This window comes from Phocoena sinus, chromosome X (assembly GCF_008692025.1).
Source record: "Phocoena sinus isolate mPhoSin1 chromosome X, mPhoSin1.pri, whole genome shotgun sequence".
Taxonomy (NCBI): domain Eukaryota; kingdom Metazoa; phylum Chordata; class Mammalia; order Artiodactyla; family Phocoenidae; genus Phocoena; species Phocoena sinus.
Window position 1 is genome coordinate 95014528 of NC_045784.1, and position 25780 is coordinate 95040307.

Sequence of the window (25780 nt, forward strand, 5' to 3'; positions counted from 1 at the left end):
GACACAGCTGCACACTCCTGTCTCAAAACTATTCTCTCAGCCTCTCTGGACACATCATCTAGTTATCCATAGTTCTCTTTAACGATTCCTGGGCTCCTCCTACCCATATGCCCTTAATGCAAATCTCCCCCATGGTCTTTTCCTGGAACAACTTCTCACATGAACCCTTGGTGAGCTCATCTACTTGCCTGATTTTAACCACAACTGTTTGCAGGTTATTCCAAAATCTGTATCTCCAACCTAGAACTCTCTCCTGATTCCAGACCCATATATACCACTACATCTTGGAGACTCCACTTAGATGGAACAAGGCATCCCAAGTTCAATATATCTAAGCTCTGCTTCTTGCCCTGGATTTCCCTACTCTACTGAATGGTGCTACCATCCACCTGTACATCTCAGCCATAAACCTCAGAGTCACCTGACTCCCTCACCTATGGTAGGCAAAATTCTAAGAATGATCCTTGCCCTTGTATAATCTCCTCCCCTTGAGTATGGTAGGAACCTGTGAATATGATATGTTATTTCTATGATTACATTATGTTACATGGCAAAAGGGGACATTTCAGACGTAAGCAGGGCTAAAAATCAGTTGACTTCCAGTTAGTTAAGGGGGAGATTATCCAGGTAGGAGCAATCTGATCACATGAGCCCTTTAAAGTCAGAGAGTTTGCTCTGACTGGTGGCAGAAGGGGAAATTAGAGAGATTCTGAGCATGAGAAGGATTTGATGTACCTTTGATGGCTTGAAGATAGAGACAGCCAAGAGTGTTGGTAGCCTCTAGAAGCTGAAAATGGCTCCCAGCTAACAATCAGCAAGGAAATGGGGACTTCAGACCTACAGGTCAAGGAACTGAATTCTGCCGGAAAAACCTAGATGAGCCTGGACCAAGATTCATCCTCAGAGCCTCCCAATAAAAGCTCAGCCCATCTGACACTGTGACGTTAGCCTTGTGAGACCCTAAACAGAGAACCCAGTCAAGTCTGCTTTAACTCTGACCTACAGAACTGTGAGATAATAAATGGCTGGTGCTCTAAATGGCTACATTTGTAGTAATTTATTACACAGCAGTAGAAAAACAACACATCCTCAAATTCTATGTCTACTACCACTGCCTGGGTTTAGATCCTTCTATTTCCTTTCCTATACTACCACACAACCTCCTACCTGGTCTCCCTACTGGTTTCATCTTCCTCAAATCCAGAACAACAGAGTGACTAACCCAAACTGCAAATCTGACCATGTTATTCCTCTGCTTAAAATCCTTCAGGGCTTTCTATCCCTATAGGATAACATCCAAGCTCCTTAACATAGTTTACAAGGTTATTCCCGAATCCTGCCCTTGACTTCCTCTCAGATTCATCTTCCGTCATGTCTGCCTTGCACTTTATCCTGTAACACGGTTTCTCGACCATTAGCCCTACTGACATTTTGGGTCAGATAATTCTTTGTTGTAGGGAACTGTTCTGTGCATTGTAGGATGTTTAGCAGCATCCCCGGCCTCTACCAACTAGACGTCAGTAGCACCCCACCCTCATTTATGACAACCAACAATGTGTCTAGATATTGCCAAATGCCTCCTGGGGGGTGCAACACTGCCCTGGATAAAGACCACTGAGCTAATAATACAGAACTACGGTGTCTCCCTATACCCAAGCTGGTTGTTTTTTTTTTCCTCAGGAGCTAATATCACAAGTCCTGGAAAGGGTAGAGTCTGTGGTATCAAGAATAAAAGTATTGTAAATCTAGAAAAAACAGATGCTCTCTAATAGATGGACTGGGGGTCTGGTTTTAAAGTTAAGAAGCTTTGGGGAGATAGCTTGAAGATGGTGGAGGAGTAAGACGTGGAGATCACTTTCCTCTCCACAAATACGTCAGAAATACATCTACACGTGGAACAACTCTTACAGAACACCTACTGAATGCCGGCAGAAGACCTCAGACCTCCCAAAAGGCAAGAAACTCTCCGCGTACCTGGGTAGGGCAAAAGAAAAAAGAAAAACCAGAGACAAAAGAATAGGGACAGGACCTGCACCTCTGGGAGGGGGCTGTGAAGGAGGAAAGGTTTCCACACGCTAGAAGCCCCTTCACTGGTGGAGACAGGGGGTGGCGGGGGGGAAGCTTTGGAGCCATGGAGGAGAGCGCAGCAACTGGGGTGCGGAGGGCAAAGCGGAGAGATTTCCGCACAGAGGATCGGTGCCGACCTGCACTCACCAGCCCGAGAGGCTTGTCTGCTCACCCGCCTGGGCAGGCGGGGGCTGGGAGCTGAGGCTCCGGCTTCGGAGGTCAGATCCCAGGAAGAGGACTGGGGTTGGCTGCGTGAACACAGCCTGAAGGGGCTAGTGCACCACAGCTAGCTGGGATGGAGTCCAGGAAAAAGTCTGGAGCTGCCGAAGAGGCAAGAGACCATTGTTTCGGGGTGCGTGAGGAGAGGGGATTCAGAGCACCACCTAAACGAGCTCCAGAGACGGGCGCGAGCCACGGCTATCAGCGCAGACCCCAGAGACGGGCATGAGACGCTAAGCCTGCTGCTGCAGGCACCAAGAAGCATGTGTGCAAGCACAGGTCACTATCCACACCTCCCCTCCTGGGAGCCTGTGCAGCCCGCCACTGCCAGGGTCCCGTGATCCAGAGACAACTTCCCTGGGAGAACACACGGTTCACTTCAGGCTGTTGCAATGTCACGCTGGCCTCTGCCGCCGCAGGCTCGCCCCGCATTCCATACCCCTCCCTCCCCCGCCCCCGGCCTGAGTGAGCCAGAGCCCCCTAATCAGGTGCTACTTTAACCCCGTCCTGTCTGGGCAGGAAACAGACGCCCTCAGGTGACCTACACGCAGAGGCAGAACCGAATCCAAAGCTGAACCCCAGGTGCTGTGCGAACAAAGAAGAGAAAGGGAAATCTCTCCCAGCAGCCTCAGGAGCATTGGACTAAATCTCCACAATCAACTTGATGTACCCTGCATCTGTGGAATACCTGAATAGGCAACGAATCATCACAAAATTGAGGCGGGTAGATTTTGGGTGCAAATGTAGACTTGGGGTTTGCTTTCTACATCTAATCTGTTTCTGGCTTTATGTCTATCTTACTTTAGTATGTAGAGCTTATTATCATTGGTAGATTTGTTTATTGATTTGGTTGCTCTCTTCCTTTTTTTTCTTTTTATATATATATTTTTTTCTTTTTTCTCCTTTTGTGAATGTGTATGTGTATGCTTCTTTGTGTGGTTTTTTCAGTATAGCTTTGCTTTTACCATTTGTCCTAGGGTTCTGTATGTCCTTTTTTTTTGTTGTTTCTTTGTTTTTTTAACTATAGTTTTTAGCTCTTGTTAACATTTGTGGATTTGTATTTTCGTTTGGTTGCTCTCTTCTTTCTTTTATTTATTACTTTTTAATTTTTTTAATTTTTAATAATATATTTTTTATTTTAATCTCTCTCTGTCTCTCTCTCTCTCTCTGTCTCCCTCTCTCTCTCTCTGTCTCTCTCTCTTTCTTTCTTTCTTTCTCTCTCTTTTCATCTGAGCTGTGTGGCTGACAGGGTCTTGGTGCTCTGGCCTGGTGTCAGGCCTGATCCACTGAGGTGGGAGAGCCGAGTTCAGGACACTGGACCACCAGAGACCTCCCAGCCCCATGTAATATAAAATGGTGAAAGCTGTCTCAGAGATCTCAATCTCAGCGCTAAGACCCAGCTTCACTCAATGACCAGCAACCTAAAGTGCTGGACACCCTATGCCAAACAACTGGCAAGACAGGAACACAACCCCACCCATTAGCAGAGAGGCTGCCTAAAATCATAATAAGGTCACAGACAGCCCAAAACACACCACCAGACACGGTCCTGCCCACCAGAAAGACAAGATCCGGCCTCATCCACCAGAACACAGGCACCAGTCCCCTCCACCAGGAAGCCTACACAACCCACTGAGCCAACCTCACCCACTTGGGGCAGATACCAAAAAAAATGGGAACTACGAACCTGCAGCCTGCAGAAAGGAGACCCCAAACACAGTAAGTTAACCAAAATGAGAAGACAGAGAAATACACAGCAGATGAAGGAGCAAGGTAAAAACCCACCAGACCAAACAAATGAAGAAGGAAATAGGCAGTCTACCTGAAAAAGAATTCAGAGTAAATGACAGTAAAGATGATCCAAAATCTTGGAAACAGAATGGAGAAAATACAATAAACGTTTAACAAGCACCTAGAAGAAGTAAAGAGCAAACAAACAATGAGGAACAACACAATAAATGAAATTAAAAATTCTCTAGAAGGAATCAATAACAGAATAACTCAGGCAGAAGAATGGATAAGTGACCTGGAAGATAAACTAGTGGAAATAACTACCACAGGGCAGAATAAAGAAAAAAGAGTGAAAATAATTGAGGACAGTCTCAGAGACCTCCGGGACAACATTAAATGCACCAACATTCGAATTATAGGAGTCCCAGAAGAAGAGCAAAAAAAAAAGGACTGAGAAAATATTTGAAGATATTATAGTTGAAAACTTCCCTAATATGGGAAAGGAAATAGTCAATCAAGTCCAGGAAGCACAGAGAGTCCCATACAGGATAAATCCAAGGAGAAACATGCCAAGACACATATTAATCAAACTATTAAAAATTAAATACAAAGAAAAAAATATTAAAAGCAGCAAGGGAAAAGTAACAAATAACATACAAGGGAATCCCCATAAGGTGAACAGCTGATCTTTCAGCAGAAACTCTGCAAGCCAGAACGGACTGGCAGGACACATTAAAAGTGATGAAAGAGGGCTTCCCTGGTGGCGCAGTGGTTGGGAGTCCGCCTGCCGATGCAGGGGACATGGGTTCGTGTCCCGGTCCGGGAAGATCCCACATGCCGCGGCAGCGGCTGGGCCCGTGAGCCATGGCCGCTGAGCCTGCGCGTCCGGAGCCTGTGCTCCACAACGGGAGAGGCCACAGCAGTGAGAGGCCCGCGTATCGCAAAAAAAAAAAAAAAAAAAAAATGATGAAAGAGAAAAACCTACAACCAAGATTACTCTACCCAGCAAGGATCTCATTCAGATTCGACGGAGAAATTAAAACCTTTACAGACAAGCAAAAGCTCAGAGCATTCAGCACCACCAAACCAGCTTTACAACAAATGCTAAAGGAACTTCTCTAGGCAGGAAACACAAGAGAAGGAAAACACCTACAATAACAAACCAAAAACAATTAAGAAAATGGTAATAGGAACACACATATCAATAATTACCTTAAATGTAATAAATGCCCCAACCAAAAGACTCAGACTGGCTGAATGCATACAAAAACAAAACCCGTATATATGCTGTCTACAAGAGACCCACTTCAGACCTCGGGACACATACAGACTGAAAATGAGGGGTGGAAAAAGATATTCCATGCAAATGGAAATCAAAAGAAAGCTGGCTTAGCATTTCTCATATCAGAAAAAATAGACTTTAAAATAAAGACTATTACAAGAGACAAAGAAGGACACTACATAATGATCAAGGGATCAATCCAAGAAGAAGATATAACAATTATAAATACTTATGCACCCAACATACGAGCACCTCAGTACATAAGGCAAATGCTAAAAGCCATAAAAGGGGAAATTGACATTAACACAATCATAGTAGGGGACTTTAACACTGCTCTTTCGCCAATGGACAGATCATCCAAATGAAAATAAATAAAGAAACACAAGCTTTAAATGATACATTAAACAAGGTGGACTTAATTGATACTTAAAGGGCATTCCATCCAAAAACAACAGAGTACACTTTCTTGTCAACGGCTCATGGAATGTTCTCCAGGATAGATCATACCTTGGGTCACAAATCAAGCCCTGGTAAATTTAAGAAATTTGAAGTTGTATCAAGTATCTTTTCCGACCACAACGCTATGAGACTAGATATCAATTACAGGGAAAAAATCTGTAAAAAATACAAACACATGGAGGCTAAACAATACACTACTAAACAACCAAGAGAGCACTGAAGAAATCAAGAGGAAATAAAAAAATACCTAGAAAAAAATGACAATGAAAACATGACAACCCAAAAACTATGGGATGCAGCAAAAGCAGTTCTAAAAGGGGAGTTTATGGCAATACAATCCTACCTCAAGAAACAAGAAACATCTCAAATAAACAACCTAACCTTACACCTAAAGCAATTAGAAAAAGAACAAAAAAACTCCAAAGTTAGCAGAAGGAAAGAAATCATAAAGCTCAGATCAGAAATAAATGAAAAAGAAATAAAGGAAATAGCTAAGATCAATAAAACTAAAAGCTGGTTCTTTGAGAAGATAAACAAAATTGATAAACCAGACTAGCCAGACTCATCAAGAAAAAAAGGGAGAAGACTCAAATCAATAGAATTAGAAATGAAAAGTAGTAAAAACTGACAATGCAGAAATACAAAGGATCATGAGAGATTACTATAAGCAGCTATATGCCAATAAAATGGAGAACCTGGAGGAAAAGGACAAATTCTTAGAAAAGCACAATCTAGTGAGACTGAATCAGGAAGAAACAGAAAATATAAACAGACCAATCACAAGCACTGAAACTGAAACTGTGATTAAAAATCTTCCAACAAACAAAAGTCCAGGACCAGATGGTTTCACAGGTAAATTCTATCAAACAGTTAGAAAAAAGCTAACATCTATCCTTCTCAAACTCTTCCAAAATACAGCAGAGGGAGGAACACTCCCAAACTCATTCTGCAAGGCCACCAGCACCCTAATACCAAAACCAGAAAACGATGTCACACAAAGCGAAAACTACAGACCAATATCACTGATGAACATAGATGCAAATATCCTCAACAAAATACTAGCAAATAGAATCCAACAGCACATTAAAAGGATCATACACCATGATCAAGTGGAGTTTATTCCAGGAATGCAAGGATTCTGCAATATACACAAATCAATCAATGTGATACACCATATTAACAAATTGAAGGAGAAAAACCATATGATCATCTCAATAGATGCAGAGGAAGCTTTCGACAAAATTCAACACCCATTTATGATAAAAACCCTGCAGAAAGTAGGCATAGAGGGAACTTTCCCCAACATATTAAAGGCCATATATGACAAACCCACAGCCAACATCGTCCTCAATGGTGAAAAACTGAAACCCTTTCCACTAAGATCAGGCACAACACAAGGCTGCCCACTCTCACCAATCTTATTCAACATGGTTTTGGAAGTTTTAGCCACAGTAATCAGAGAATGAAAAAGAAATGAAAGGAATCCAAATCGAAAAGAAGTAAAGCTGTCACTGTTTGCAGATGACATGATACTATACATAGAGAATCTTAAAGATGCTACCAGTAAACTACTAGAGCTAATCAACGAATTTGGTAAAGTAGCAGGATACAAAATTAATGCACAGAAATCCCTTGCATTCCTATACACTAATGATGAAAAACCTGAAAGAGAAATTAAGAAAACACTCCCATTTACCATTGCAACAAAAAGAATAAAATACCTAGGAATAAACCTACCTAAGGAGACAAAAGACGTGTATGCAGAAAACTATAAGACACTGATGAAAGAAATTAAAGATGATACAAACAGATGGAGAGATATACCATGTTCTTGGATTGGAAGAATCAACATTGGGAAAATGACTATACCACCCAAAGCAATCTGCAGATTCAATGCAATCCCTATCCAACTACCACTGGCATTTTTCACAGAACTAGACAAAAAATTTCACAATATGTATGCAAACACAAAAGACCCCAAATAGCCAAAGCAATCTTGAGAACGAAAAACGGAACTGGAGGAATTAGGCTCCCTTACTTCAGACTATACTACAAGGCTACAGTAATCAAGACAGTATGGTACTGGCACAAAAACAGAAATATAGATCAATGGAACAGGATAGAAAGCCGAGATAAACCCACACACATACGGTCACTTTATCTTTGATAAAGGAGGCAAGACTACACAATGGAGAAAAGACAGCCTCTTCAATAAGTGGTGCTGGAAAAATGGACAGTTACATGTAAAAGAAAGAAAGTAGAACACTCCCTAACACCATACACAAAAATAAACTCAAAATGGATTAAAAACCTAAATGTAAGGCCAGACACTAGAAAACTCTCAGAGGAAAACACAGGCAGAACACTCTATGACATAAATCACAGCAAGGTCCTTTTTGACCCACCTCCTAGAGAAACGGAAATGAAAACAAAAATAAACGAATGGGACCTAATGAAACTTAAAAGCTTTTGCACAGCAAAAGAAACCATAAACAAGCCAAAAAGACAACCCTCAGAATGGGAGAAAATATTTGTAAAGGAAGCAACTGACAAAGGATTAATCTCCAAAATGTACAAGCAGCTCATGCAGCTCAATATCAAAAAAAACAAACAACCCAATCCAAAAATGGGCAGAAGGCCTAAATAGACACTTCTCCAAAGAAGATACACAGACTGCCAACAAACACATGAAAGAATGCTCAACATCATTAATCATTAGAGAAATGCAAATCAAAACTACAATGAGATATCATCTCACACCGGTCAGAATGGCCATCATCAAAAAATCTAGAAACAATAAATGCTGGAGAAGGTGTGGAGAAAAGAGAATCTTCTTGCACTGCTGGTGGGAATGTAAATTGATACAGCCACTATGGAGAACAGTATGGAGGCTCCTTAAAAAACCAAAAATAGAAGTACCTTATGACCCAGCAATCCCACTACTGGGCATATACCCTGAGAAAACCATAATTCAAAAAGAGTCATGTACCCCAATGTTCACTGTAGCTCTATTTACAATAGCCAGGACATGGAAGCAACCTAAGTGTCCATCAATAGATGAATGGATAAAGAAGATGTGGCACAGATATACAATGTAATATTACTCAGCCATAAAAAGAAATGAAATTGAGTTAACTGTCGTGAGATGGATGGACCTAGAGACTGTCATACAGAGTGAAGTAAGTCAGAAAGAGAAAAACAAATACCGTATGCTAACACTTATATATGGAATCTTAAAAAAAATGGTTATGAAGAACCCAGGGGCAGGACAGGAATAAAGATGGAGATGTACAGAATGGACTTGAGGACACAGGGAGGGGGAAGGGTAAGCTGGGACGAAGTGAGAGAGTGGCACTGACATATATACACTACCAAATGTAAAACAGATAGCTAGTGGGAAGCAGCCCCATGGCACAGGGAGAAAAGCTCAGTGCTTTGCGTCCACCTAGAGGGGTGGGATAGGGAGGGTGGGATAGCGAGTGTGGGAAGGAGACGCAAGAGGGAAGAGATATGGGGATATATGCTTATGTATAGCTGATTCACTTTGTTATACAGCAGAAACTAACACACCATTGTAAAGCAATTATAGTCCAATAAAGATGTTAAAAAAAAATATGTGCAGGGCTTCCCTGGTGGCACAGTGGTTCAGAGTCCACCTGCCAATGCGGGGGACACAGGTTCGTGCCCCGGTCTGGGAGGATCCCACGTGCCGCGGAGCGGCTGGTCCCGTGAGCCATGGCCGCTGAGCCTGCGGGTCCAGAGCCTGTGCTCCACAACGGGAGAGGACACAACAGTGAGAGGCCCGCGTACCGCAAAAAAAAAAAAAAAAAAAAAATGTCCACACAAAAACACATATGTTCTTAGCAGCATTAGTAATAATAGTCAAAAGAGGGAAACAACTCAAATGTCCATCAAACAATGAATGGATAAATAAAATGTGGTATATCCATATAATGGAATGTTATTCATCCATAGAAAGGAATGAAATCCAAATACATGCTACAACATGGATGAGCCTTGAAACATTACGCTAAGTGAAAGAAACCAGTCACAAAAGACTATATATTGTGCGATTCACCTGCATAAAATGCCCAGAAAAGGCAAATCTACTGATACAGAAAGTAGGTTAGTGGTTGCTTAGGGCTATGGGAAATAGAGGATAGGGGAGTGGTAGCTAAAAGGTATAAGATTTTTTTTAGAGGTGATGAAATGTTTAAAAATTGACTATGGCAATGGCTGCACATATCTATGAATACACTAAAAAATCATTGAATTATACACTTTGAATGGGTGAAGTATATGGTATGTGAATTATATCTCAATTAAGCTTTTACCAAAAAAAAAAGTAACCCAAGCAATTCTTGGCATCTCCTTACTCCTCTGCCCCAATCCTGCTTAACACTACCCTGAAGGGATAGGACATGGAAACAAGCAGGTTTGGATGGGTCTGGGGTGAGAACATCACGAGTCTAGAGCAAGGGGGGCACCGCCAAGGAACTTTTCACTTCCCTTGAGTCCTCTAGTTTTTTCCTTCTTAGTGAGGCTTAGCCAACCTCACTCTTGTAGCTTTGGATTGAGTCACTGTTCCAGAGCACCTATATAGGAGAAACTTCTGTGCCATTAGTTAACATCCACAGTTCTTGGAAGTTCTAGAAAACTTCAGAGAATTTGGCTGCTAACTTTTGATGCCAAGGTACTCGCTGGATATATGGGCCACTGCTATTTCTAACTCTCAGATTAAAATCAAATTTTAAAAAACCTGTCTTATCTTTTCAACAAATGGTGCTGGAAAAATCAGATATACATTTGCAAAAAAAAGGAAGGAAGGAAGGAAGGAGGGAGGGAGGGAGGGAGGGAGGAAGGGAGGGGGGAGAGAGGGAGGGAAGGAAGAAAGAAAGAAAGAGAAAGGAAGGAAGGAAGAAAAGCAAAACCTTGACCCTTACCTCATACCATACACAAAAATTAATAAATTGGATTTCACCAAAATGAAAAAAAATTGCTCTTGAAAAATTAAGACAGCCATTAAAAAGATGGAAACACATACTACAGAGTGGGAGAAAATATTTGCAAATTACGTATGTGATAAAAGACTTGTATCCAGAATATATAAAGAACTCTTATAACTCAATAATAAGCAGACAATTCAATTTTTTAAACGGCGAAGATCTAAATAGACAGTTTAACAAAGAAGATACACAAATATCCAATAAGCATGTGAAAATACATTTGATATCATTAGTTATTAGGGACATGCAAATAAAAAAAACACAATGAGATACCATTTTATACCCACTAGAATGACTCTGATAAAAAGATACACAATAACAAGTGTCGGCAAGATGTGGAGAAACTGGAATCCTCCTACATTGCTAGTAGGGATGTAAAATGGTGCAGCCATTTTAGAAAATAGTCTTGCAGTTTCTTGCAATGTAAACATATACATGCTATGTAACCCAGCAATACTATTCTTAGGCATTTACCCAAGATAAATGAAGACATATGTCCACATAAAAATCTGAACATGAATGTTCATAGCAGCTTTATTCATAATAGCCAAAAGGTTGAAACAACCCAAATGTCCATCAAATTATGAATAAATAAATAAAATGTGGTATATCCATACAATGTAATATTATTCAGCCATAAAGAGGAATGAAGTAGTGCTATGCTACAACATGATGAACCTTGAAAACATGCTAAATAAAGAAGTCAGCCACAATAGATCACATATGGCATGATTTCATTCATTAAAATTCCAGAATGAGCAAATCTGTAGAGACAGAGAAAGTAGATAAGTGACTGCCTAGCAATGGGGGGACTGGGGGATTGGAGCATGATGTCTAGAGGGTGCAGAGTTTCTTTTCGTGGTGATGAAAATTTCCTAAAATTGATCCTGGGGATGGATACACAACTCTGTGAACATACTAAAAGCCATTGAATTGTACACAAAATGGGTGAATTGTATGGTATGGAGGTTATATCTCAATGAAGCTATCTTTAAAACTATATTTGGAGACAACGCATTTTCTTCCACTTTGAGGGAATGGCAATAATGAGAAAGAGGAAAGTAAAGAACTAAGAACAAGAGGCCAGTTACTTCAATGGTTGCTAACGGAACAGCCTGCATCCCTGGATCAGTCCCCACTTAATGATCCTCCTCAGTTTACTCAAGAAATAGCTCTGATGCTAGCCTCTCCCATTGTCAATAATTCTTTTCAGCACTGAAAATAGCACCACTATGTTGAAGACACCTTAATAATGGCACTGTTAAATGCTTGGCAGTTAGCAGGCTGGCTTTCATCTTTCTTCGTTTTGTGATTCCTCCACCCTCTGCTTCTCATATCATCCACATTGGAAAGAAAAGGCGGTCAAATCAAAATTACAAGTTTGAAAATATTCTTTGGTCATGTCATCACAGGTGTCAAGAAAGATCTGAATATAAGAACTGTGCAAATACCTTTAGGGACCATCCTAGAAAACAACATATCCACCAAGGTGATTACTATACCAGGTTGGAGATCCTAGGAGCATAGAGAGGTGGAGGGCATTGAGAATAGTAGCAGCTTAGGGGAAAATATCTAAACAGAAGCAACACGGTAAGATGAATACTCTGTTAACATGGAGCCAGAAGTACTCTTATAGGTCATGTACTTATCTCAAAAACTGAGCTCCAGAGAAGAGATGTGATCGGCCCCCATAACACATAGCTAGCGGAGAACACAGTGAAGACGAGAACTCAGGTCTTTGAATCCCAGTTTAGGGCTCTCTCCATATGCTAATGTTGGATATTGATAGACTAGTCAGTGTGGGAGACTGGAATACCGTGCCAAAGCTTTTGAGTGAAAGGACCAAGCCCCAGCTCAATCACTGATCAGAGCCAAGAGCATCTCATCAAGAATAAAACTCCGGGCTTCCCTGGTGGCGCAGTGGTTGAGAGTCCGCCTGCCGATGCAGGGGACACGGGTTCGTGCCCCGGTCCGGGAGGATCCCACATGCCGCGGAGCGGCTGGGCCCGTGAGCCATGGCCGCTGGGCCTGCGCGTCCGGAGCCTGTGCTCCGCAACGGGAGAGGCCACGACAGTGAGAGGCCCGCGTACCGCAAAAAAAAAAAAAAAGAATAAAACTCTAAGATGATAAATTACTGAAGAAATAACCAATCACCAGACTACACTTGGTCTTTTCTTTCCAGAAGAACAACAGTATATTCGATGTTTGGCCACTTCCATCTTATTTTTTTTTGGCCGTGCCGTGTGGCTTGCAGGATCTTAATTCCCTGACCAGGGATCAAACCCAGGCCACCGCAGTGAAAGCGTCGAGTCCTAACCGCTGGACCACCAGCAAATTCCCTTAAGCCTTCTTTTAAAGCATAAAATCTACCTCAGTGTGAGACATCTTGAAGTCTATATTACATATAGCAAGGTAGTTTGCAAACTACCTCCTTTCAAAGAGCCCAGCCTGGCTTCCCTTCTTTGCTCTTTTCTACTTCATGTTCAAGCCAATCGTCTCAAATCCTGTCTCCAGGAATCAAATCTGTGGAAGGTTGAGAAGGGGGAACTTTTGGTAATGCAAACATTACCTTTCCAGCCTTGGTTTTCTCAAGCGAAGGTCAATGATAAATGACCTCCCTTTTGGGGCATAATTTATGTCCACGTGGCCTTTTCGATTGAGCCCAAGGTCGACTAACAGGACACAACACTAGGAGGAGAGAGGGGTTGCCTCTGGGAGACCTGGAGGCCAGGGAGCATAAGTAAGACCAGATGTGGCTGAAGCGGGCAGAGGTGGGGGGCATGGAGAAATACCAGCTACACAAGCAAAATAAAGTCACATCCACCTTGGGAAATGCACTCAATGTTTCCAAGGTTAGATCCAACTTGTCTTCCTGTGTTTTCTGCAATTACCTTTGTGCTTCCAGCACCCAGTTATTTAGTATAGCAAGATGGAAGGGGCAAGTCTTTCCTGGAATACTTAGCGGCAGTTCAAACATCCTTCATGCTCTCATTTTCCTATTCTACCATCTTCGGGTTCAACACATTTCTTAAAACTCCTGTTCTAGCTTCCAAGGCTCTGGGTAATCTTGGAATCAGCTTAAACCTCTTTTGTTATTCTGAGACCTAAAATTCCTGGTTCAAGTAGTTAGTACTAGAAAGATATAGACAGAAACACAAAATAAATTCATCCAGTTGAAGACTGGCCCAACAAAGCTAACACAAATCCTAAAGGCCATACTTATCCCTTAGGCAGGGATCTTGAGGCAACAGTGAATCTCTGCACAGAACCTGAATATGGGCAAAACGGAGAATAGAGATGCCAATAAGTATAGCATGAAAATGGATGGTGTGAGGACCAGCTGGAGCCCTGTGTAAGACGCCAAAACGCTAAAAGTCTGTTATTAAAGCTCTGCATCTCTAAAAAAACAGAAGCACCATGCCCTGTGCTTTACAGAAATGAATTTAAGGCTAGACCATGTATCTACTGAGCCACTACTACCAAGTGAACCAGAAATCTGGGTTCCAGTTTTTATGCGTCCATTACGTTTAAGCATAAAGGTCCACACGTGACTTGATTATAGAAATTAATAGTTGGATAATTTTGTCAACACACTTCAATCACTCCAGCTGCCAAGGAATCAAAAGAACACCTTCACCTGAGAGTGAACTAATATGCGTCATCATCCAAGTCTTCATCGTGTTTTCCCTGACCTCCTAGAAATCCACCACAGCCCGTGGGAGTAGCCAGAGCGCTACTAACTACTCCTTATTCCATTAGCAATTTCTTATTGAGGTGAGGAATAAACTGGGACCTCGTCCTACTAGTGATGGTTAGCTTCCCTGCCTACACAGACCACAAATATCTCTGAGGAAACTGGTCTTCTATACCGGCAAAACATAAGCCCTGAAAAGATCAAAGGCTCCAAAAGCACATCCGAACAAAATAAAAACAGAAAGAGATAAGAGCCATGTCCACAGATTTCTTGTCCATCAGCATAAGCCAATCAGTCAAATAGTACACATGAGAACAGAAGCAACAATAAAACTGGTATAATCAACTGGGCTGTTTTAACTGATCATTATTTAGACAATGGGGGAGAAAACTACTTGATTTGGTCTGTTTGGGATCCAGTTAGAGCAAGACTGAAACCAAGTGATGGCCTTGACTTCATGATAAAAACGTTCCATAACAAACAGCCTTGACCATACTTTGTCCTTTTCTGCCTGGTGCCACATTTAGCCAAAGACAGGCATGGAATCTCATCCAAGCGAGTCCGAGCCATTGCAACACATGTGCCTTCAGCCTGCACAGAGGAAGATCATATTCCCAAGTAGTAAGAATACCCACCAGTAATCAAAGTGACTGACAGGTGTTAACATTAGGGCTGTCATCACTAGAACTGGGAGATGGGCTGGGCTCCAAAATTTTGAATTTGGCACCAAATTTCAGTATACTCAGCACCTATTTTGTAATTAGTAGGTTTTGTCCTTGCACCCCCAAATTTTGTTATTTAATGTCCTTGCCGTAACCACACAACAATGTTTGATTTGTGGGTTACCCCATGCATACCAGTGAGGTTAGAGTAGTTAGCTCCTAATCATTCAGCATATTCTGTAAACAGCATTTCCTAGTGTGCTCCTAGAGAGTGTGTGTATGTGTGCGTGTGTGCGTGTATCTGTGTATTCCCTATGTTTGCGGTTAAAAAAGGTTGGGAAATCCCGGGTCTAAATTAAATGGGTTTCCTTTCTGCAGGACTTCTCAGAACATTTAATGTGCCAATGGGCAATGTGAATCTCTAAGAAAGGCATATAATTTGCAGCATTTCACAACTTTATTTGACCACAAAACCCTTTTATGAAGAGCTCCTGGGGGTGGGGAGACGGGGACAGTTCTCAGAATACACTTTGGGAAAAACTGCTTTCAAAGTCTGCTCTCAGTGACTTCCAAGTGAGCAATAGATCGGAGCTGCCCGGGTGGAATACGCACTCCTTCGGAAGCCCCCCTATGTCTTCTGATAGACCTAAGGATAGTTTCTGGGACACTGAAAACAGAGGGCTTCTCAGAACATATCAGAACAGCTACCTGGGCCATGTGAGAATCTCCTTATGTCAACAGACATTTATAGAGCACCCACCATGAATCAGGAGCTAAGCATTAAAAAACAAACGAACACAAAGGTTAAGATTACTTTAACTTTGCAGAGAAGTTTTCAGAAATAACATGATATTTGAGGTAGGGCTTAAAAGATGACCCCCGGGGTCAGGGTAGGCAGAGGGAGACATTTTAAAAAAGAAGGAACATGGGCTTCCCTGGTGGCGCAGTGGTTGGGAGTCCACCTGCCGATGGAGGGGACACTGGTTCGTGCCCCGGTCCAGGAAGATCCCACAGGCCGCGGAGCGGATGGGCCCGTGAGCCATGGCCGCTGAGCCTGCACGTCCGGAGCCTGTGCTCCGCAAATGGGAGAGGCCACAACAGTCAGAGGCCCGCGTACCACAAAAAAAAAAAAAAAAAAAAAAAAAAGAGAAGGAACAGTATGTGCAGAGGCAGTGATGCCTGCTCCCTTGCGCACTCCTCCCTGACGTGTCTGTACACACACCATATCATACTCTGGCATTTCCTAACGTGTTCCCCAAAGAAATGGGAACCAATCCTTGAAAGGAGTTGGAAAGCTTGCTGTAGGATGAAAATCCACCCATCACTGGACTGGAGCTTGTTTACCTAAGAGGCGGATGTGTCCCTTTATTTATTATTAGGAACAATCACAGAATGCTGAGGTATGGTACATCCCACAAAATGCTGGAAATTTGTGGTAAGAATGATGGAGGTAAAGTAGGGGGAAGAGTGCTAACATTTATTAATATATATGTAAATTGTCTGACAATTTACATATTTCCTCAATGATGAATTGTATGCATACGTATTTACATTGCGTGTTTTGATTTACAGAGTGCTTTCATATCCGTGATTTCGTTTGATCTTCATGAGAATCCTGTGAACATGGGTAGGGCAGGTGTGATTAGCCCCTTTGTACAGAGGAGAAGCGTGAGCCTCAGGACAGTTATGTGGTTAGCCCAACGTCACAGAGTAAGTGGCAATACCCAGACTAGAAACTAAGTCTTCTAAATCCCAGTCTTACGTCCTTGATTTTTATTTCTCCTGTACTTCTTCAAGAGGCTGAAGGTACAGGGAAGCAGAGTTATACCTAATGTTAGAAAAATCTTTCTAAAAATCACAGCTGTTCAACAGTGAAATAGGCTGTTTTATGAAATTGAAATGACTGTAGAGTATATCCCTGCCATAGGAGGGAGATTAAATGTCATGGCTTCTAGAGTTAGGGTCACCCTCAACGCTAAGATCCACTGATCATAAAATTCCTAGACCCTGCTTCTCCGAGGTGAGGTTTACGATGATTAATCCTGTTCCTGGACGGCTCCTGTTCATCATACACTTGGTCCTCAAAAAAGAGATACTCTTAGATGCTTAGGAGTTAGAACTTTTCCCATCGCAGACAAACCCATTGCTGTGGTACAACAAACACAGATCACAAACAACCAGTACCTCCAGGTTTCTCTCAGATCACAAAATGGCGGTGAACAGATAGAAGTCACACGTTTATCCAAATTACCACGTATATGAGTGTGCATTTTCCCAGAAACTTCGAATCTTGTAGCACACAGTATGTATCAGAGATTACGGGAGGAGGCACAGTTCTGCATTTGAACACTCATTATCCTGATATGGTGAATCTATTTTTTTTTAAGAATCTATATAGTTGTTCAAACACCAAAGGTATTTTAAGAGGTAGAAAGTATGGACTGATAATAATCCACACTTGTCTTATCTGATGAGGGACCAGGATTCTCTTTACAGCCAAAGAAACCAGCCACTGTTCCAATTCCCTTGGAACATTTTTTGTCATATATTTACAGCTCCCTGTGCTCAAGGGAATGGTGCATCTGTCTGATGGAGACGCCTGGCTGCATTCTTTCCCAGATATTAATATAGGTGGCACTTTAGTAGCATAACCAATGACATGAAGAACCTGATTTGGAGAGAAACAGATGGCACCATCTTTCTTGGGCTAATTTTAGGATCCTGAAATAGCCCCTTTCCACACAAACCATCAGTGGAACCAGATTAAGACAGCTATGTCACATGGAAAAGGGAGAGAGAAAAAATGTGGTCTAGTGTGAGGCAAAGACAACGAACCAGAAACCTCAGTGCTTCCCTTCATATTCTCCTGTCATAGAATATGAGGGTCACTTCCACCTCTTTTCATCAGAATGGATGCTGAATACCAATGTAAGAGTATCTAAGAAGAAATGAGTGAGCAAATCTCATTTCTAGTCGCATACATTGGACAATCCAGGTTGCATCATGCACTAGCTAAATTCATATTCCAAGGAGTTTGTAGGACCTAGGCTCCAACACATCTTTTCTTAGCAGATAAGGAAGCTTATAAGTGACCATTCTACCTGGTAAGTCAGAAACAGATTGAATTTCAAAGCCTCACATTCCTGGTCCATTGCTTTGTCTGTTGAAAAGACCTTCCTCTCAAATGAGACATAATATATCAGGTAGGGATGATGAGAGGTAGAGGAAGAGTCTCCCAACCAGAAATGATGTCCGAGGTGTAAGATGGTCAGCCAAGCACTTAGAACAAATGAGAAGAAGTATAATCCGGGGAAAAAGCACCTACCTGTTTTCCATCCAGAGTGTAGAGTTTTTTGACAACCCCGGTCTCCAGTTTGATGGCTTCAGTGATATCAGTGAGGACTTGCTCAAAAGAGTGGGCTGTCTTCTTGTTCAGAAGCACACGCACAGCCTTCCGAGGCTTCACCCCACTGCGGATGATGGTCACCAGCTTGGGGCGCACAAAGTCCTTGTTCTCTCTGGCCTGGGCACTGTTGCTGCTAGCCAGGGACTGAGGGGCTTTCATATTAGCAGATGTCTTCACATTGACAGACCAGTTGGGATTGACATTCTTGGTGTACTCCACTTTTTTAAAGAAGTTGTCTGAGGAGCAAACATAGCTTTCCCCTAAGGGAAGAAATAAGTGGTGATTAGTTTAACAGCAGGTATATGGACTATTCTAACCAAACTAATACACACTGACCTCGAAGTAGGACTTCTGGAAAAATGGTGATAATAACAAACTTCATGTGCAATTCCTAATTAGGCCCTCTAACGACTGGGCTCATTCAAATTCAAGAGCAAGTCATCGGCAAAATATTCTTCATCATAATGGCATACTTAGTTGAAAAAAATCCTGTAAAGCTAAGGGTCCCAAGGATAATGAACATACCTAAGTATAATCTAACAAGTGGGGTTCTCAAGTTTGATATGATTTCATTTGAATTGAAAAGTTTACATTAACTCCTAGGATGTGTGTTAATGCCTAGGGGCATTACTAGAGCGTTTTTAACATGTCTCTATTTCTTAATGTTCCTGTCCTATTTCTGGACTCACAGCCCTATTTGTTATATTATGAACTGAAGAGAACTTTCAAAATCAATACATTTTTATTCCAAGTCAAAGTGACCAAAGTAACGTTGTGTATCGGGCATACGGTGCAAACTTGCCAAGAAGCCCGATTGTACTTTGTACAGAGTATATGGCAAAGCAGTAGAATACTAAAATGTGAAATGTGTGTGTGTGGTGAATGCATGTATGTGTGTATCATTGTGTCTTTTACCCCCATACCCAGGTGGAGAAACTATCTAAATAACAACCTGTAGACACACACACACACACACACACACACACACACACACACACACACACTATTCCTTGTGTCTGCAAGTCTAGCTCTTGCTTGAGAAATGCTCTCCCGTTTCCACCACCCACCCCTCATCTTTCCATCTTCCTGAATGCCACACACTAGCTCGGTGTACTCAGGGCCATCTTCACCAGTGCTCACCCTTGGCTGCCACAAGTAATGAGGTGGAGATGTGAGAATACACCATACAGCCTGATTTATGGATTGGAAGGATCTAGTGTAATTTTCACATTTATCATGGGCTAGAGGAAATGACTAGTACAGCGGAAGAAATGCAGGGGCCAGAGGCAAGAGGAAGGGATTAGACACCTGGGACTAGAAGCTGGAGAAAAGAGGAAGAGAGGCTCAGCCTCGGGGAGAGACTATTGGAAAAGGTTGAATTTTTTGAGTGAAACACATTAGCCTCAAGGTATACAGAAGTTCATCCAGAGGTTGAGATGCAGAAAACCAGTGTGACTGAATCAGGCTTAACTCATCAGTAATAACGCTAAATCGATCGATCAATCAATCAATCAATCCGAGCCCGTGCAAAGAAAGCATTAAACACAATTATAATCTGATGGCTCTTCCTTCGGTCTCAGCAGGAGAACCGAGCAGACATTCACAAACGCCGGGGCTGATGATTCACTCCCTGTGCAAATATTGATTGCTTTGCTGTAGCACCAAAGCCTTTAAGTCGTGTTAACTGATAAATTTCTCAGTTAGTGCTCAGAGAAGATTCAGTGAGATTCTGTAGGGCACCTTTGAGGACATTTATATGTGTGTGTGGAGCGGGAAGGTAAGTGGCTTGTAACGTATGCAAAGTGGCTTCCAACACTGCTCTGAGTCCCAGATGCTGCTAGTGTTCTGTCTTGACAAGGGGACCAAGGCGTGGTTTGTAGACGAGCACAGGCCCTCACTCCTACACCTGGTGCATGCGTGCAACAGCCAGGATGGGGCGATCAAAGACCGCAGCCTAAAGAAACCCTAATTTCTCTGGCTGCCACTGGCTAACCCAATCCTACACAAGTGATTAGAGGATGTGCTCTTTAATTTTTGACTTAAAGGATGAAGGGACCCTTTCACTTCCCCCCTATATTCACAGCCAGGATTCCCCATACCCTAGAAATGGCACTCTACCAGATGCACGGGCAACTTCCACGAGGTCACTGCCTCTGAGTCAGATGTTTTCCGTAATTTGTCATGTACTTTGAAACTCTGTCAGACAACTGGTGGTGTGCAAATGTATGAGGCTATATATTTATGATTTCACTCATCCACAGTCTCCTCTGGAGAGTCAGCTGCGCAGCCCTATTAGGACTCTGGACTTTTTTTGCTCCCATCTCTTAAACCTCTTAAGCCTCTGAACTATGAGTATGATTAACCATCCCCCATGAAAATGAACATGATGGCAGACAGCTATAGTATCATATGGCACCCAAGAACTTTTCAGAGGGCCCAGCTCTCAGCCAAATCTATGTTGAACACTTTCCAACAGTACATTTTAGTCTCTCCACTCTCTTTCCTTTTGGCCCCAATATGAAGTAATGGAAAAAGAGCAGCTGATGTGATGTCAGTCACAATGGGGTTCCCCAATATTTCCTAGTTGTGTGCCCTTGGGCAGACTAACCTCCCTTGGCTTCAGTTATTTGTCTGCAAAGTGGGGATGATGATAACAATACCTACCTCTTAAGGTTGTTCTGAGGCTCAGAGCAGGTGATGCATGATAGGCAGGGCTGAGCCCAGAGTCTGCTACACAGTAAGCACTTGACAAATGCCAGCTATCATTATTATTAAGGCCCTAATCTGAAGGAACAGAGAGAGAACAAGAAAAAGAGCTAAGAGGGAAAGGAGGAAGAAAGGGTGGAGAGAAAGGACATGAAAAGAGGAAGAGTAGAAGCTGAAGGAAAGAAAAGCAGCAGCAGCAAGGGCAACCATCTTGGAACTGAGCTATAATCATTATATAACATGAGCACTGCCCGGGACCCAGGCTTCAAAGATCATATTTCCTGCTGGCTGAAAGGAGGCCTCCAGTTGCGTCAAAGGCCAAATGTGGTAGCTTCGTGGATAACACCTAGCAAAGCCACTTGCTGCCTCTGCTGGTGCACACTGAGGGCAGAATATCTTTTAAGACTATCTTTTTTTAGAGCAGCTCTAGGTTCACAGCAAAATTAAGGGGAAGGTACAGCGATTTTCCATACGCCCCCTGCTCCCACACATGCCTCCCCCGTTATCTGTATCCCCTACCAGAGGGCAGGATGTTTGTGGTGGTTGAGGGGGAGTCAGATAGACCTGGATTTAAATCCCAGGCAGGCATTTACAAGCTGTATGACATCAGGCAAATCATTTAATCTCTGAGGCTCAGCTATTCTGTCTACAAATTGAAGCTATTGCGCTAGGTGACGTCTAAGGCCCTTCCAGCTCTTAAGGTCTGTAAGAAGGAATTTTCACCTCTTTTCCATCTCAAACAGGCTCTAGGAGATAAAGTTGTTATGGTACTTACATGTTAAAGAAAAGAAATAGGGGCCCACCACTGAGGACTCTCCCCTTGTACTACTGGAAAGACATCAAATGTGCTGCTTCTCTCGACCAAAGCTTCCTGGTTCTGTGTTGCACCTTTACACAGCTGGGTTCCCATCCTGCCACAGCTTCCAGGGGCCATTTCCCACTCATTAGAAGCCTAGAAGGAAAGCTGGCTTCAGAGCCAAGCAAGGTGACAATCGACAATCTGCTTCAGGGCGAGGGGGTAAGGAAATGAAGTCATGGAAGCACAGCTGAAAGGGCAGGAAGGGAACAAGCTATGGGCTCAAGATGATCTAATGTCTACCTCCCTTCACTTTCAGGAAAGCTCCATTTTCAAAAACATTAAACATGTTTATAGCTGCTCAGTGCAAAAGCACTTCTGCCTGGGCTTTCTCCTCTTTTCCTGGGCTTTCTCCCGCAAGAAGGAAAATATTAAATGGTGGCTTATTGTATTATCAGGTCTATTAGTGATGTATCAGTCTCCCAGGTATCTTAAAATCCTCCTCTTTGGCAGTGTGCTTGCTTTAGTAGTTAAGAGGATAAATTAGTGAGGAAGTGGTTTCGTCTCATTGGAACAAATGGGCTATGGCAAAGAAAGTGGATCATAGCTGGTGTCACCATACAGATCTTCCAACAAGACTGTCACAATTGCAAATATTCTGTCCCATGGTCTGCATAATAATGCTCAAAAGGACACCCCTAAGATTGATCTGGGTACTTACATACGAGGAAGTGGGGAAGGAATTAGACAGTACATGAAGGAAGAATAATTCTCCAATGGAAGACTAAACAAGACAAAACGAAAAGTCACTGGTGGATTTCATTCACTGACCCACTGGGAATATGGCTAATACGTATATGGCCACATTCTGTCTGGCTTCATGAAGACTGTTCGTGTACCCAAGGAGCTGTGGGAAAGCTGACATCAATAACCTGACTTTGGTTCAAAATGGTCCCCTTAATACTTTCAGTATCTAGCAGCAGACAGTAGACTAGAGGCATTAGACAAAGGAGTGCCACAAGGCCAGAGAGATTATTGACCAATTGCTTTCTATTTCATTTTATTTTAGGCTAAATACTTAATAATGAGGCCATTTGGAAACATAGTATGTTCTATGCTCCATCATTCCTTTAAGATCTACAAATCAAAAAACAAAAACAGGGCTTCCCTGGTGGCGCAGTGGTTGAGAGTCTGACTGCCGATGCAGGGGACACGGGTTCGTGCCCCGGTCCGGGAAGATCCCACATGCCACGGAGCGGCTGGGCCCGTGAGCCATGGCCGCTGAGCCTGTGCATCCGGAGCCTGTGCTCCGCAACGGGAGAGGCCACAACAGTGAGAGGCCCGCATACCGCAAAAAAACAACAACAACAACAACAACAAAGGTTTAGGTATTGCTAGGAATTCCCACCATTGTACATAGCTGAAGGGGACCGTCAAGATCACTTAATCTAGTACTTCCCAACTTTAAGTGCTCATAAGACTCACCTGGGGAAATCTGTGAAAACAGACTCTGGAGCACTAGCCCTGAAAATTCTGAGTCAACAAATCCGGGGCGTGGCCCAGGAATTGATATTTTTCTAACGCTCTAAAAGATTCTGAAAGGCAGCCAGGTTTGGGAGCCACTGGCTATTCCAACCCTTCACTGGCATCATTTGTTTTAATTGGAGTGTAACTGCTATACAATGTTGTATTAGTTTCTGCTGTACAATGAAGTGAATCAGCTATATGTATACCTATATCCCCGCCCTCTTGGACCTCCTTCCCACCCACCCCCATCCTACCCATCTAGGTCGTCACAGAGCACCAAGCTGAGCTTCCTCTGCTTTATAGCATGTTCCCACTAGCTATCTATTTTACGCATGGTAGTGTATATATGTCATTCCCAATCTCCTAATTCATCCCACCCTCCCCTTCCCCACCCCCCGTGTCCACATGTCCGTTCTCTACGTCTATGTTTCTATTCCTGCCCTGCAAATAGGTTCATCTGTACCATTTTTCTTATATTATTTTTTTTACATCGTGAACAATAATAGTCCCTCGTAGCTGTAGTTTTACCTTGTCAATGTGTTTCCATATTTATCATCTAATTTTATCCTCACAATCACTCTAATAGATAAAGAAGGCAGGTATTATTAGTCTCATTTTACAGATAAGAATATTACAATAGATATACAAAATGTGGTCTATACATACAATGAAATATTATCCCTCAAAGAAAAAAAGGAATGAAGTGTTGATACATGGTATAGCATGGACAAACCTTGGAAACATTTTGTAAGTGAAAGAAGCCAGTCACAAAAGACCATATAGTGTATGATTCAATTTACATAAAATGTCCAGAATAGGCAAATCTGTAGAGACTCAAGGTAGATAAGTTGTCACCTAGAGCTGGAGAGAATACGGGAAATGGGCAGTGACAGCTAATTGGCACAGGGTTTCTTTTTGGGGTGATGGAAATGGTATAAAATTAGATTATGGTGATGGTCTCACCACTTGTAAATTTTTTAAAAGTCATTGAACTGTACACTTTCATTGAACTGTACACTTAAGTTGGTGAATTTTACAGTATGCAAGTTGTACCTTAATAAGGTTGTTTTTTTTTTACGTTGTTTTAAAAAGAGAGAACATTAGTCACAGTGATGATAAGGACAAACTTATAGTCATGTAGCTTAACCAGCTATAAACTAGGATGACTCAAATAGTACCAGCCACCCTTTATTGAATGCTATCATGTGCCAGGCAGAATACTAAACACTTCGTATCCATTGTTTTATTTAATCCTCAAAGCAGTTATTCCCACTTTACAGATGAACAACTGAGGCTCAGGGAGTCTAAATGGTTTCCCCCGAGTTCACACAAGCTAGCAGGTGGCAGAACTGGGATTTGAACCAAATCGGACTCCAAAGATTTCTTTTCCTATTATAATCTTCTGCCTCTAAGATGAGAACCCAATGCCTCTGACTCTTCACCCAGGGATCTTTCCAAACTTTTTCAATTTGAAGTCTCTTGGGAAGCAACATGTATGAATTACTATTTTAAAATCTTTCTTTTAACCTCTTCCAAAGGTGAAAAAAGTAAAGGACTTCTGTCCTCCATTCCTACAGTTGCAAAGGACAAAAAATAGGAGAGAAAAAGACCCTTTTTCTTTATCCTCTTCATATCTGTACCTTTTCCCATCTGGCTCTGTGGTAGTGGGATATTGGTCACATTTCTCAATGCTGCCCCAGAGATACCCCAGAATTTCCTTGACTGGATGGGCCATACTCAGGACTGAAAGGGCACTGAGGGCCACTGCAGTTTGTGGTTGTACGTGACTTGTGCATAAATGCAACTGAGCCTTATTTACATTCTGCAGAGTCCAGAAATTCACCAGGAAGTACTACTACTGCAGCCGGGAGTGGTAGAAAAGAGGAGTACAATCTAGCAGGACTCAAAAGGATCAAGAGAAAAGGAAGCTGCAGTCTTCAAAATTGTATTTATTACCTATATTGAGCTAAGATTATCACAACACACACCCCAATACACACGCACACACGCACACACACACACACACACACACACACAGAGAAATCCAGGGAGGAAAATCAATATCAAGGGCTAGTCCTTGAGCAAGACATGTTAAAAAATGGATTTGGGGGAGTGGGCAATCTGTGCATGACACCACTCTTATATCAGACACAAGAACATTCTAATCCTTGCTCCAAATACAATGTCACTTGATTCAGAATTCTGCCCGAGCACGTATCGTGGTC

General features: G+C 42.4%; 1 protein-coding gene across 1 annotated transcript in view; it reads right to left on the reverse strand.

Moving 5' to 3' along the window:
• Positions 1-25780, reverse strand: part of DCX (doublecortin) — a 112010-nt gene that overhangs the window by 84173 nt on the left and 2057 nt on the right. Inside the window, exon 2 of the mRNA XM_032620135.1 lies at positions 18446-18786. Within this exon, the coding sequence (XP_032476026.1) occupies positions 18446-18786 (341 nt within the window). The remainder of the gene's footprint in view (positions 1-18445; positions 18787-25780) is intronic.